The 13,171-nt window shown below is 42.8% G+C and overlaps 1 protein-coding gene across 7 annotated transcripts; it reads left to right on the top strand.

Annotated features, from left to right (window-relative positions):
* Window positions 1-2,922: 2,922 nt before the first annotated feature.
* On the top strand, window positions 2,923-13,052 carry TVP23A (trans-golgi network vesicle protein 23 homolog A). Of its 7 annotated transcripts, XM_064725547.1 has the most exons (9): window positions 2,923-3,391; window positions 3,482-3,561; window positions 5,551-5,723; window positions 7,450-7,486; window positions 8,047-8,098; window positions 8,529-8,618; window positions 10,366-10,491; window positions 12,093-12,222; window positions 12,623-13,052. In XM_064725547.1, exons 1-9 carry the CDS (start codon window positions 3,383-3,385, stop codon window positions 12,682-12,684), a joined length of 759 nt encoding a protein of 252 aa, XP_064581617.1. In that variant the 5' UTR covers window positions 2,923-3,382; the 3' UTR covers window positions 12,685-13,052. The 7 variants fall into 7 exon arrangements, with proteins under 7 accessions (XP_064581617.1, XP_064581621.1, XP_064581623.1 ...); XM_064725551.1 differs by lacking the exon at window positions 5,551-5,723 and having other exon boundaries at window positions 2,934-3,391; XM_064725553.1 differs by lacking the exons at window positions 5,551-5,723; window positions 8,047-8,098 and having other exon boundaries at window positions 2,938-3,391.
* Window positions 13,053-13,171: the final 119 nt, after the last annotated feature.

Raw genomic sequence — 13,171 nt, 5'->3', positions numbered from 1 at the left:
ACTGAGCTGCCAATTTCAACAATTCATGTATGTACAGCCAACAAAATTGATAGAAATCTGGGCCAAAGCAGGAAATCATATTTGACAAATGAATTAGAAAGTGATGCCATTAGAAATTTATCTATTTAGTGCCTTCTCTGATTTGCCCTATCACACCCTAATATAAACATTTTATTGAAGCACCAACAAATCTTTTAAGTGTACCTCTGATGAATAAAAGTGAGGTAAAAGTTATTACTGGATTAACAGCATTTTCCAACATTCAGGGGAATAGAATACCGAACTACAAACTCCATTGAAAGGCCTAAACCAGAGCAAAAGCAATCCAGTTACTCACAGTACCCTTAGGCAGTTTACAGGGGAAGTCTGGGCTAAGTCTCTGCAAGATTCTAGGGAGCGTTCCAAGGAGAAAGAGAAATCAGCTGACTTCCCGGCAATAGAGTGAATAAAGCACCATACTAACCTCAGAGGAAGCTCTATTTATTGTTGAATCAGAGAATGGGAGAGATTTTTCAGATATTCATATCAAGACTCTGATAGCGTTCTAAAATAGAAATGTCACTATTTATTGTGGGGAGGGAATTCCCTGTAAGGTAATGGCAAGGACACAGCAGCATGTGATGGATTTTTGAACTATTTTATGCTATATACTTCTGTCAGCAATTAAGGGAAATCTTAATATATTTCATAAATGGTCTGGGTTTTCCTGTGTAAAAACCTGAAAATCAAACTACAATTCATAAATTCAGTGTAATGATCTCTTCATCTGGGGCTGCTGAAGCAGTATTTGAGGACTTGCATCATCTTTAGGGTGTTGCTAATCTTTCCAATGTTCAAACAATGTGTAGTTAAGCTACAGCTCAGAAAAAGTGTTGAAAATAGGAAAATACAGTTTGTTCTGTAAAATCCTAAAAAACACCAGAAGCTTCTAATGAGGTTTCACATGGATGCATTAATTTTAAAACAAGGAAGAATTCTTTTCTAGCAAACCCCAAAGAAAGAAATTCATTTGACCAATGATTCCTCTAGAGACCAAGGATTCTTTCTAGCCCTCATTTGCTCTAAAAGAAAATGATGAGCCATACAATACCTTGAATAATCACACAGCACAATTTCATATAGCTTCTTAGAGAATTTACCAAAGCTATTTGCATGGTACAGTGACAGTCTCCTGTGGGATTACCCCATAGAGTTTGTTAGGAAAACAGATAATCCCTACAGTGAGCCTGGGGAGATAGGCACTGGAAGGAGGGAAAACTAAGGAAACATTTATCTGTTTTAAAATCAAAACACAAAACACAGGTTTTGCTTTTTTCCCAGTTATTTTGTCACTCATGAAATCAGTGTAGTAAATCAGACACCTAATGCTGTGACAGGCTATTTGTCCCTTCTCCCATAGAGGTGCTGTTTTACATGATGAGGGACACAGGACACAGTTATTTTCTGGTGCCTTAGAATGAAAATGCAATGGCTTGGGCAATACAGCAACATCACAGAATTACTAAATTCAAAGGATCAGTTTTGCTGGCAGAACTGCCCTGAGAGGTGCAAGAGGAGCTGCTGCAGGAGCTGAGGTCAATGATCTGGCAGGCAGGAGGATGCAAGACATCCCAGCCCTGCTGAGGCTTCTGTCAGTGACTTCTGGGAGCTGCTTCTGAGTCAGAAGCCAGATCTGTTTGAGTTACTGTTAATTCATGCCTTGGAAGCAGAAGTGCACGTTGATACAGGAAATGAAGTCAGGGTCAGCTTCAGGTATGCACAGATTTAATAATTGTATCTCATGAGAGCTCTCAAAGAGAGCTGTCTCTTTATATCTCCTTGCCTCGTGAAAGCCCACTTTAGTATTTGAATATTGTAGGCTATCACGAGCCATCCCCTCAAATTGCACGTGCCTATTCAGTTCTTTAGTGGCAGTCTACTGTACTTACTAGCACACTGTACAAGTGGTTTCAACACTATCAAGGCCAAAATATGACAATCAAAATATTAACATCATTAGTCATTAAGTACCTTTCCTGCCTTACAATTATAATCCTACTAAGAACAGTGTATCAGTTTCTCTTACCTATTAGGTATTGCTTTGTTCCAGTAAGTCTTGTGCAAAGCTGCTTTCCAGCTGACATTTTTGAAAAGTTCACCTCAGTAGTTTCTGTACTTACTCAAGAACCTGGCTTAGTTAGATGTTTTAGAAAAGACTAAGAAGTTATTATTTTGCAGGCTTATTTAATGCTAGTAGCTAGTCAGATCTACATGTGGCCGTGGTTAATCCGATCTTCCTTGACCCTCCGCTTCATACTAAGCTGTCCAGACTATTTCCCCCCCATTGTTGTGAAACCCTTACCCCTGTCCTGAAGTTTGGTTGTCTTGTTTCACTTCTTTATCTCTGCTGCATAATCCACGTGCATTTTAAATTAAGGCACGAAAAAAATATTTATCATGGAATCATAGAATATCTTGAGTTAGAAGGGATCCACAAAGATCATTGAGTCCAGCTCTTGGTCCTGCACAGGACAGCCCAAGGTCACATCCTGAAAGCCCTGTCCAAACATTCCTTGAGCTCTGTCAGGCTTGGTGCTGTGACCACTGCCCTGGGGAGCCTGTTCAGTGCCCAACCACCCTATGCAGGAAGAACTTTTCCTAATATCCAAGCTAAATCTCCCCCGACACAACTCCAGGCCATTCGCTCGGGTCCTGTCACTGATCACCACAGAGAAGGGATCAGTGTCTGCCCATCTCCTTCCCCTTGTGAGGATGTTGAAGACCACACTGCGGGGCTCCCTCAGCTCCTCCGGGCTGAAGGAGCCGAGTGCCCTCAGCCGCCCTCAGGGGCCGCGTTACCTGCACTGAGCCAGGGGCACCCGCACGGTGCTGTGGAGCCACCCCTGCCCTCAGAGCTGGCCCCCACACGGGCACAGGGCCGCGGGCAGCGGGGACAGCACCGGCCGGCTGGGGGTGTGCGCCAAACGTGACACGCAGCTGTGCTCTCATATTTATACACCTCCGTTCACCTGTCCCGCTACTCCATCTTCCTTTCAGGGTTTGTACTCAGCACGAGACCCCAGCGGCCCTGACCCGGCCGGTGCGTGTGGCGAGCCCGCGGGGCGGACAGCTGATGGCGCGGAGGGCCGGGGGCGGCCGGCCGGGGCTCCTGCGGCCCCTCACGCTGCTGAAGCCCGCCCGGCCGCTCTGGCCCCCGTCACAGGCACCCCGCTGCAGGGCCGCAGGGAGGAGCGGGTGTCCCGGGGGTCTCCCGGGCGGTGCCCGGTGAGGCGCAGCCGCCGCGGGCTGTGACGAGGGGCAGCCCCGCTCCAGGCGCGCAGGGCCGGCCGGAGCCCGGCCCCTTTTGCCGGGGCCAGCTGCGGGCCTGGAGCGGCGGGCCGGGATGAAGCAGGTAGGGGCGGTAGGGACGGCAGGGGCGGCGGGCGCTGCTGGCGGGGCGCAGCTCCCCCGGGCCCTGCGCGCTGACGGGCTCCCGCCGCAGGCGCTGGTGGACGACACCGAGGATGTGTCCCTGGATTTCGGGAGCGAGGAGGAGCTGGCGCTGCGGAAAGCGCGGATCAGGTAACGGCGCGGAGGCCGCAGCATCGCGGCGCCCGGGCCCGGGCAGTCCTGGCTGTTCCGCTGTACAGAAAACTCCATTTAAACACTTCATTCCCATTTTTTACAGGGAAGGTGGTCAAGCGCTGGCACAGGCTGCCCGGGGAGCCCGGGGGCCTCTGTCCGGGAGATGCTCGGGGTGGAGCGGGCGAGGCCGGGCCCTGCTGCCCGGCATCACCCGGTCACTGGAAGTGAAAACCTGGCACACCCAACATCCCAAACCCCAAGCAAACAGTGCTTTAGTTAGAGCTGGAGCACGACTCGGCTTTGCTCAGCTCCAGCAAAGCCTGCTGTGCAGCAGTGCTCAGGCACTGCAGTGGGCACCTGGCTGAACAGCCGGATAGCTGCAATAAATCTGCCATGATTTCCTACCATGGGATGTAATGCTGTGTGGAATGTAAAATTTCTTATGCTTGTAGACATTACCTGAGAAAACCCAACCCCTTAACCCATCTCATGTGTCAGGCTAAGCTTGGATTCCTCACTAGAGGTGTCACTCTGCAGCTCTGGCCACACAGAGGTCCTGGGTGACAGAGCTGTTCAATCAGTGGCTTTTGAAGAATCTCCAGTTAAAGACTGTGAAAGGAAGAGTTTTGTGTCAAAAAGATTTAGGCATGCACTGATCAATAATGTATATAATTAGCTTTGATTTAGATTGCTTTCTCTGCCTTGCCCCAGTTTAGTCCGGTCCATTCCAATGATAATATTTTCTGTAGGTGTAAACAAAAAATATAATAGATGTTAAACCTGACACAACATTATCTGAGATGAAAAGCAATCATGTACCTTTACAATATAATTACTTTTACAAGTGTCTGGTGAAGCAGTGCTTCGCACTTGGTCACTACTTGAGTCAGCCCTGACATAAGATTAACCTTCTCAGAATTGCCTTGGTTTTAGACCTTAGCAACAGCACACATATTAAATGAAGGTTTATATTTTGGTGCAGTCTTGGAGAGCACAGCTTCAAGGATTCAACTAAGCTGGGAAGTACAGCTTAGAAGTACCTTGATCACATGAGCCACAGGTTCTGAAGGACCAGACTACGTTTAGCATGAAGTGAAACCACCCTGGAATGTTTGTAGGAGGTCACAGCACGAAGCACTTTACTCTAGAGATCTTAGAGATTGCTCCTGATTCATGCTGCTCAGTAGTACAGCACAGGTAAAGTATCAGCAAACTGTACTGTTCTGTGATCCACTTTGTTAGACAGTGGCTTCATTAGAGACAGCTCTTCTTTCTGGCCCTCAAGACAATATTGAAAGATGATGTAGTATTGAAAATTCATCTCCTATAGAATGCAGAAATGAAACTGCTTACACTGCTCACATGTGTTTGTTTTTATATTTCTGAAGAATCTTGTGCAAATGAGTCTGAAAGTCACCTAGGTGCTGCAAAATTTTGTTATCATATTAGAGGGCATAACAAGGTGTGCCAGTCATTTGTCTTTATTCCAATTTCATATATCTTGAACTTGGTTATAATTAGCATAGGCTATGACAAGTTGTGCTTTTGTGATTCTCTGAGGTATGTGCAAAAGGGCTCCTTAAAAGCAAAAGGTTAGTGGCTACTTTCCAAAGAAACAGGGAAAAGATAAGTTCTGGAAATTGGGAAATTCTTCCTCTTTCCTAAGAAACTGGAAAAAGATTGCAGTACCAGGACTTTAGATCTGGAAGTAGAGAGCATATGACTGTTTCTTTTACAAATCAGCCAGGAAACAGTGATCAAGGAGAAAAGAGAACTCATTTATTCAAAATTTGCCTCAATACATTTTGAAGTATGAGATAGGAGAAAAAAAAAAAGGCAGCATGTAGAGTTCTGCTGTGGCACCTCTGAGCAGGCATCTGGAATGATTCTCCTGTAGTTCACTGGCACAGCTTAGGCCTGACCCAAATTTGATTCTTTAACATGGGATGCAACTAAATTGATTACAGCTCCTTCCTGTCCCAACAGGCATGGTGCTCTCAAACTGAGCAGAGGTTATTGTAACAAGTACATGGCAATCACTGAGCCTGCAGGCTCCAGTTGTGCATCACGTGGATGTTTAGCTGCAACAGGAAAACAAGAAGGCCAAGCAAGTGGATTCCTGTCCTTTCAGAAGCAAATTTATGCCAAGTTGAGCCATGGTAGAGTTGCCATTTCCTTTATCCTTTCCAGAGTCTCAGTAAATGCTCAGCACTGTAATAAATGACAGCTCCTTGCTCATGGGTTTTGTTTGGTTTTTAGTAAATACCCTTCAGTGTTTGACATTGGAACAAATTCAGCATCCAAACAGTAATCCTGTTGTAATCCAGTCATACTGCTGAATCTGCCTTCCAAAATGAAACATGAATTCCCCAGAGTTACTGCCACGTTTGAAGCACTGATCCATTAGAAAAGCTCTGGCAACCCTGGTGTGCTTTGGGGTTGTGATCTATGAAAGCTGCTCTGGACACAAGGGCACCATCCCATCATTGACTCCTGCATCTTCCTGACCAAGATCAAGGCTGGAAGCAGCAAGCCCTGTCTGTTTGTCCCAGTTCACAATCCCCACTCCACCCACCTGGCTGCTTATGGCAGAAAAAGCCCCTTTGCTTAAAATGTCACATGTTCAGTTCTAAGTCAGAAGAAGTTTTTGGAAAGTTTGAAGTTCACATGGGCATGACCAGGAGTAAATATAAACTTCACCTGTGCATCATCCTTCCCTCCCCAGTCATATGTGTAGTTCTACAAACACAGTATTACCACTGGAGAAAGATAAACACCACAACAGTTAAACAGCTATAGAGAAATAATAGAACAACAAGGATATTAAAGTCATAAAAGTTATTATTCTTATATAGCTATAATTTAAGTTTATAGTAAGCAATTGTGTATATATTACATATCTCATTTTATTAAACACAATAACAGAATAACATTTAGTAGTTAAATAGTTGATTACACCCTAGGCCATACTTTTGTTAATTGGCTATTCTACTGTTAATTGGTCACAGAGGCATAGGAGCTTAAGGAGACAATTGTTGACTTAAATATCTTATTCAGATATTTTATTCTCTAAGCTTCAAGGAAGAAGTTATTTAACTGCAAGAGCCTGTAGTTAATTCTCACTTTCAACTAATTAACACAAACAATTGCACAGAGTAAAATTTTTACTTGGCATATTACCCTGAAAATTGTGCTGTGCTCATTACAGCATTCTCCAGCCCCCCACCCTACTGTGCAGGCCAGTATTCCATGTCACATACTTCTTTCACTGAAATTTCTCTTTATTTTGTTACAGATAAAAATTTGTTCAATGAGCAAAATGTAAATACTATAGTGAAATTAATAAGCAGTAATTCAGAAGAACGGTTAGATTCCCAAATCATTCTGCCTAAAAGGAAGTGTTGGGTTTAGACATTAAATATGAAAGTTCATTTTGTCTTATAGCAAACAGCTACAATTTTTTTAGAGTTAATGTTTTGTTTTCAAAGCTGTTCTGAAGGGCATAAGAGCTCTCTCAATTCTTTAGTGCTTTGCAATGCTGATTCATTTAATGAAACAACAAGGATTTTATGGTACTGTGTTGCACACAGCCACTAAATTCCTTCACACAGGACCAAAGAATCTGGTGAAAGGCTCCATATTTTGTTCTGTCTTTGAGAAAGTTTTGACAGGAACACCACATTTGTATTTTAGATTTAGACTGAAGCTTGGCTATTGAAAATACCATTGTTTGCTAATGGAGATATACACCAACACTGAAATAATAGCAGCTACAAACCAAAATACCATTACAAACTTGAAATACCTGTGCTGTGCTACATTGTCAGCCAGCACTGGAACATTCCCTCCTGTCCCATAACCTCATTTATGCTCTGTTTTTTCTAGGCACCCACTGGCCACCTTTTTCCACCTGTTTTTCCGAGTGAGTGCTATTGTTACCTACTTGTTCTGTGACTGGTTCAGCAACAGCTTTGTTGCCTGTTTTGTCACTATTCTCCTCCTTCTATCCTTTGACTTTTGGTCTGTCAAGGTAAGATGACCCTGAATAGTAATTACCTTGGGAAGTATTTTGTCATTAATTAAAACAAAATTGAAATATGTATAATGACAGAAGTGACAAAAATATTGCAATCTGTTGATTTATTAAATGTCTAGCTCATTTTAATGAAGATGTTCATGTATGTTAGTTATTTAGCACCATGTTTTCTATGGCTGACTACTAAGGTCCACTAATATGGTGAGAAAATTGCTTTGCCATAGGTAATTTGTTTGTATGCTTCCCCTCATAAAAAAATAAATTTAAAAATTAAAGTAATACTGGCTTTCAGCAATGGATGCCCAGGAATGTCAGGATCTGCAACCTTGTCTCCTGACAGCCCAGCTATAGCTCTGGTGCCCTGCCCTAATCCCATGCAGGCAGGTGGGTCAGGCCAGCCCAGGATCCAGGGGTTCCATGTGTTGAGCAAGGCTTTTGTTTTGTAGAAGTGAAGCACTGATGCACCTCCAGTATTCTGAAAGCTTCTGGTTCATCCAGGTGCTGAAATATTTTCTTGCTTTGTTTCCCTGATCCTACACAGCTTATTTGCTTGTCCTTAATCTCCCATTTTCCAGTGTGTTTCTGTTATTAATATTCCTCTTTTACTGAATAAATTTGTTTATTGGGTGCTTGTCCAACAAGCACCCAATAATTGACTTGAAAAAGATACAACCTATAATTTCTTGTCTAAGTAAGTGCTATTGTGCTTATTATCATATTGAAAGAGAAGAGGCCTCTAAATTTGTAACTTCACCCATTGTTAATGGCTGTTGTACTCAAGCTGGAACAGCTTTTAGAAGATATTTTTATATTAGATAAAAGATGATTTTTGAACATGCTTGTCTGTTAATTTTTTTTCTATTTTTAACTGTTATACTGACAAGTGACTTGTGCTACTGATTAATGCAAATAATGGTTTCATCACTAGAATGTGACAGGAAGACTCTTGGTTGGTTTGCGTTGGTGGAACCAGATTGATGAAGATGGAAAAAGTCACTGGGTGTTTGAAGCAAAAAGGGTAAATATATTAATAGAAGCCGGCACAAGGCAAACAGAATCCATAGGAAATTTGTAAAGCTGATACCAAGTCAAACAAAGTAACAAATAGAACACCTTTGTAACAGTTACTTTTCATCCTGCTTCCATAGAAAACAATGTCAGTATTCAGGTGCAAGCACTGTTTGTCACATCCTGGAAGCATTCAGGGCAAAGCAGGACTCACAACATTGTCAGCATATGGATCAGCAGAATAAATATTCATAGCATGGTGCTATAGGTATGAAATGTTTCTGGTAGTTCTATTTTATTTTCTAGTGAGAATATCTTGTAATAAACACATCTTTCCATAGATAATCCCAACACAGAATCCTCTTCAGGAAAGATCTATGTGGAAAGCAATGCTGAATAGTTCAGATTCAGTATTTTGAAATTAATATTTTATTCACCTTCATGGAATATGGTGGGAAAGAGAACCTGAATAACAGAGCATTCTGATACTGCCAGTGCCCCCTAAACACACTGAGCTGGGGGGAAGGAAGCACAATAGAATGGCATTTGGCATCACTGCCAGAGTCAAGACTCGGTGTTGCTCTCACTTGCTGACATTCTCTCTGCAGCCCCACTGAGCCTGGCAGAGCAGCACCCGGGGCTGCTCACAGGGACATTCTCTGCAGCCCCCGAGCTGTGCCCCGCCCCGCCGGCTGTGCCGCTGCTGTCCAGCGTGCGGCGCTGTAGTGCCCTCCTGCAGTGCCCTGTGCCTGTAACTTCTGCCCTCTGCAGTGCCCCCTTCAGTGCCCCCTGCAGTGCCCTCTGCAGTGCCCTCTGCACCCTCTGCAGTCCCCCTTCAGTGCCCTCTGCAGTGTCCCCTGCAGTGTCCCCTGCAGCCTTGGCTGCAGCTCTGGGGTGCCCCAAGCATGGAACACTAATTAATTCATGTGCTTCCTGTGAGACCGAGGGAGGCCTGAAGACAGAATAGAGGAAACCCTACAGGACAGAATACATGGAAAATTCAATAGACTGAAAATTATCTAAAAAGCTTTTCAGAGTGGAAGAGTCCAGAGGGTTTTCTTCTCCAATTGTGGTGCTTCTGTTTCAGAAGCTGGTACTAGTGGTCATCAATTGGTCTGAGGGTTGGAGTGAGATTCTGACTTTTGGAAAGATCAGAGCCTTCTGAACAATTCTCTTACTTTAAGGGTTCTTTTTGTTTTTTCTGAAGTGCGATGACGTGAGTTGTGCTGACCTGAAGAAATCTGTAAGCAGGGCTTTGCAGCCTGCTCTGGAGTTTCTGCTCTCCCTGAAGAGCAGACAGAGCACAGACCATAAGGCTGCCTCTTGCAGTTACAGTGTGCTCAACTCCAGCATGACACAAGAGGCATTTTCAAAGCCATGGTTCTTAATTCATGGAATGTCACCAGAGTTCAGAAGCAAAACCAAGTATTTATATAATAGGAAGACATAGTAGTTTATATAATAGGAAAATAAGCTTCATGCAAGATAAAAATTAAGATACAGCATCTTTTTATGAAAATGTATAGAAATGTGCACTTTTATAAGAATTCCACTCTGAACTAGAACCAACTAATAAATCCCTGTGGATGAAAATGCTGTGTACAGTAGGGCATCAGGAAGGAACTGGGCATGAACAACTGCTCTTCTTAGTTAATCCTGTTCTATGCATATGATAAGTGAAATCCTCCTCTTCTGTCAGTTTGTCGTTTATTGTGGGTTTTGACTTTGTGACTAATAGTCTCAATTTTTCCTTCCAGGTGCCTACAGTAGCTGCCTCAACTGAAGCTGAAGCCCGAATTTTCTGGCTCGGTCTCATCATCTGCCCAGTGATTTGGACAATGTTTTTCTTTAGCACCTTGTTCTCCTTGAAGCTGAAATGGCTGGTGAGTCAGGGGGTACTGAAAACAATCTTGGTAGAGGGAAACCCAGATCTGTTAGCTTTGAACCCAATCTTTCAACAGTAGAAAAATTTCACCAGCAGCTTCAAAGAATCCCGAGGAGTTTTCTGCAGTCAAGGCTTGCACTCTGGAATGGATTGGTAATTTTTAGCTGCACTTCTGCTGGGTTATCAGATGCCAGCTCTTTCCTCTAGAGAACCTCAAGTGGTGGGCAAAATTGTGAGCTTCTGTTTAACTGTAGCAACTTACTCTGCCCCAACTTATTTCAGTCAAATAAAACTAACAGGAGAGGACAAAAAATGAACCAGTGATTTAGGGTTTTAGGTCTCCTGGGAACTTAAATGTACTTTTAAAAGTAAGGAATTTAGATGTCTGGTACCATTTCCTTTTGAAAGAACCAGCATCATTAGCTCATAAAACCTTGATAAACTGAGCTATAAGTATTTTATAATTGCTGTACTTCTAAGTCATCTACTTAAAAAAAACTCAACACTTTTTTTTCTAAATACAAGAGGAAGTTTACCCCATATATTGCATTCTATTAAGATATTTTTGTCTATGAAATCTTCACATTTTCCCCTGTAAACGTTAAATGCTTGGCTAATTGCCACGCTATTCATTCTGTCAAGTTCCCAGCCATGCTCAGTACCATTTCCTAATTCAGTCTGAAAAGATAAAAAGCACCTCTGACATGTGCAGCTACATAACCAGTAACAGTCAAAATTGCATATTCATTATTCAATTAAACAGGAAATTCAGTTATGGGCATGAATCAATTGCAAATCATTACCTGCTTTATGGTGCCCCTAAACAAGCAATCGTTAAAATTAAACCAGCACTCTTTGTTCATGGCTCCACCTTTATTTTTGAAAAGCCGAGATTGTTTGCTAAGCCAAGAGCTGCTTGGAGACAGAACTCTAACTGGCACAGGAGGCAGGTTGCCCAGGTGCTTGTAAAAGGCAAATGACTCAAACAAAAATAAAATCACTTCTGGGAAACTGGTTTTGAAGGCTAAGAGAAACACTTTTATAAATTACTGCATTAGTCAGATTGGTTCCACTTGCTGCTAAACCTGAAGTACCACAAAAGGAACTGATTATTTTCACTGTCTGTCAAGGCTAGATAGGAAATCAATCTATCGATGCTCTTTGTAAATACACAAATTACAGATCTTATTTGTTTATAATAAGCTGTTTGTCAGCTGAACAGGCCTGCAAGTGTGCCATGTATCTGGATGTAAAACTTTTAGATAAGAATGGGGCTTAAAAAAAGTGAAATGTTTCTGGAATCTGTTGAGTAGGTCCTTTTTTGAGTAAGTGCTTTTAGGAAAGTAATGAAGTCTTTCAAGATACAAAATGATACAACTGGTATTGGTGTTTTGATAAAAATAAATATTTGTAGAGAGGAACTATTGTGTTTGCCATGATTGGATGTCTTTGAAGGCCATTAATGATTGTGAATAATGTCCCCGTGGCAGCACACTAATCTGGATAGTGTGTACACACACACACACACACACGTGTATATCCTACACAATCAATGCACAACCATGGATTTGTTCCTGCTGAACTCTTGTTTGTCCACAGGCTCTCGTGATTGCTGGCATCTCCCTCCAGACTGCTAATTTATATGGCTACATCCACTGCAAGTTAGGAGGACCAAAAACCATCAGCAGAGTAACCTCAAGGTTGTTTGGCACCACAGATGTTCCCAAGAGTGAGTACTGAGCTTCAGCCCATGGGGTAGAACAGCCAACCTGCCTCTCAGGGCTGGTGCTGGCCTTTCCTGGCTCTGAGTTCCTGCAGTGAGTCCAGGATAATCCTGATTCTCCTCCAAGCCTCTCTGGCAGTGTCACAAGGAAGAGCCATAACCCCAGGTCACTTTGCTCCAGGTTTGGGAGCCTGCTGAGCTCCACAACTGAGCTGCTTCCAAGCTCCAAAAGAATGTTCTTAGCTTAAATCCGTGGAGTTGCTATAATTCTGATTCCTCTGTTTAAGCAGAGCTGGAAGAGCCATCTTCAACCTTCAGGCTTCCAGCTGGCAGCTCCCTGCTTTTGTAAGAGATCCCTGTGTCCCAGGTTATGCTTATGGCCATGTGTGCTCTGTTCCCTCAACAGGACAGAGCAGGAGAATTGCAGAAGATGGCACTGAAGATCATGGGAAGACAGGCACTAGGTAACCAAATAAGGAAGAGCTAAAGGATGAGCAGTAAAAAAAGTCATTAATGGTCATTAATGAAAGTTGTTGTTCTTCATGGGAAGATATTTACATAAAGCTCTTCTAGAATTATGCCTGCATGAAATAAAGTCATTTGTGTTTGAGTCTTTAGATCCTGGAAGGTTTAAAGCCTTTGTTACTTAAAAGCTTCACCAAAAAATTGTTTGTGTGAGCACACAGTGCTCATGGTTTACAAGGAGCACGCTGCTTTCAGCAAAGCTGTCAACTAACCTCAAACTGTTGGATTATCTTAACCAGAAATTACATGCAATGAATATATGATGCTGATTTGTTTAACTATGGAACTACAATAAACAAAACCAAACTGCCTTTCCCTCTTGTACACAATACTGACTTTTCAGAGCTTTCAAACCACAAACACAAAGGACCTCTTAATTATTAAAGATACTGAATGTTTGTTTTTTAGTGTTCAGGCTTAGGGTTAAGTG

This window comes from Zonotrichia leucophrys, chromosome 14, assembly GCF_028769735.1.
Source record: "Zonotrichia leucophrys gambelii isolate GWCS_2022_RI chromosome 14, RI_Zleu_2.0, whole genome shotgun sequence".
Classification (NCBI taxonomy): domain Eukaryota; kingdom Metazoa; phylum Chordata; class Aves; order Passeriformes; family Passerellidae; genus Zonotrichia; species Zonotrichia leucophrys.
This window is presented reverse-complemented; position numbering and strand designations above follow the sequence as displayed.

Coding starts and splice junctions, on each gene's coding strand:
- TVP23A (XM_064725547.1), top strand. Junction 8,619..10,365: donor GGGTGTTTGAAGCAAAAAGG/GTAAATATATTA, acceptor TTTTCCTTCCAG/GTGCCTACAGTAGCTGCCTC. Junction 10,492..12,092: donor CCTTGAAGCTGAAATGGCTG/GTGAGTCAGGGG, acceptor GTTTGTCCACAG/GCTCTCGTGATTGCTGGCAT.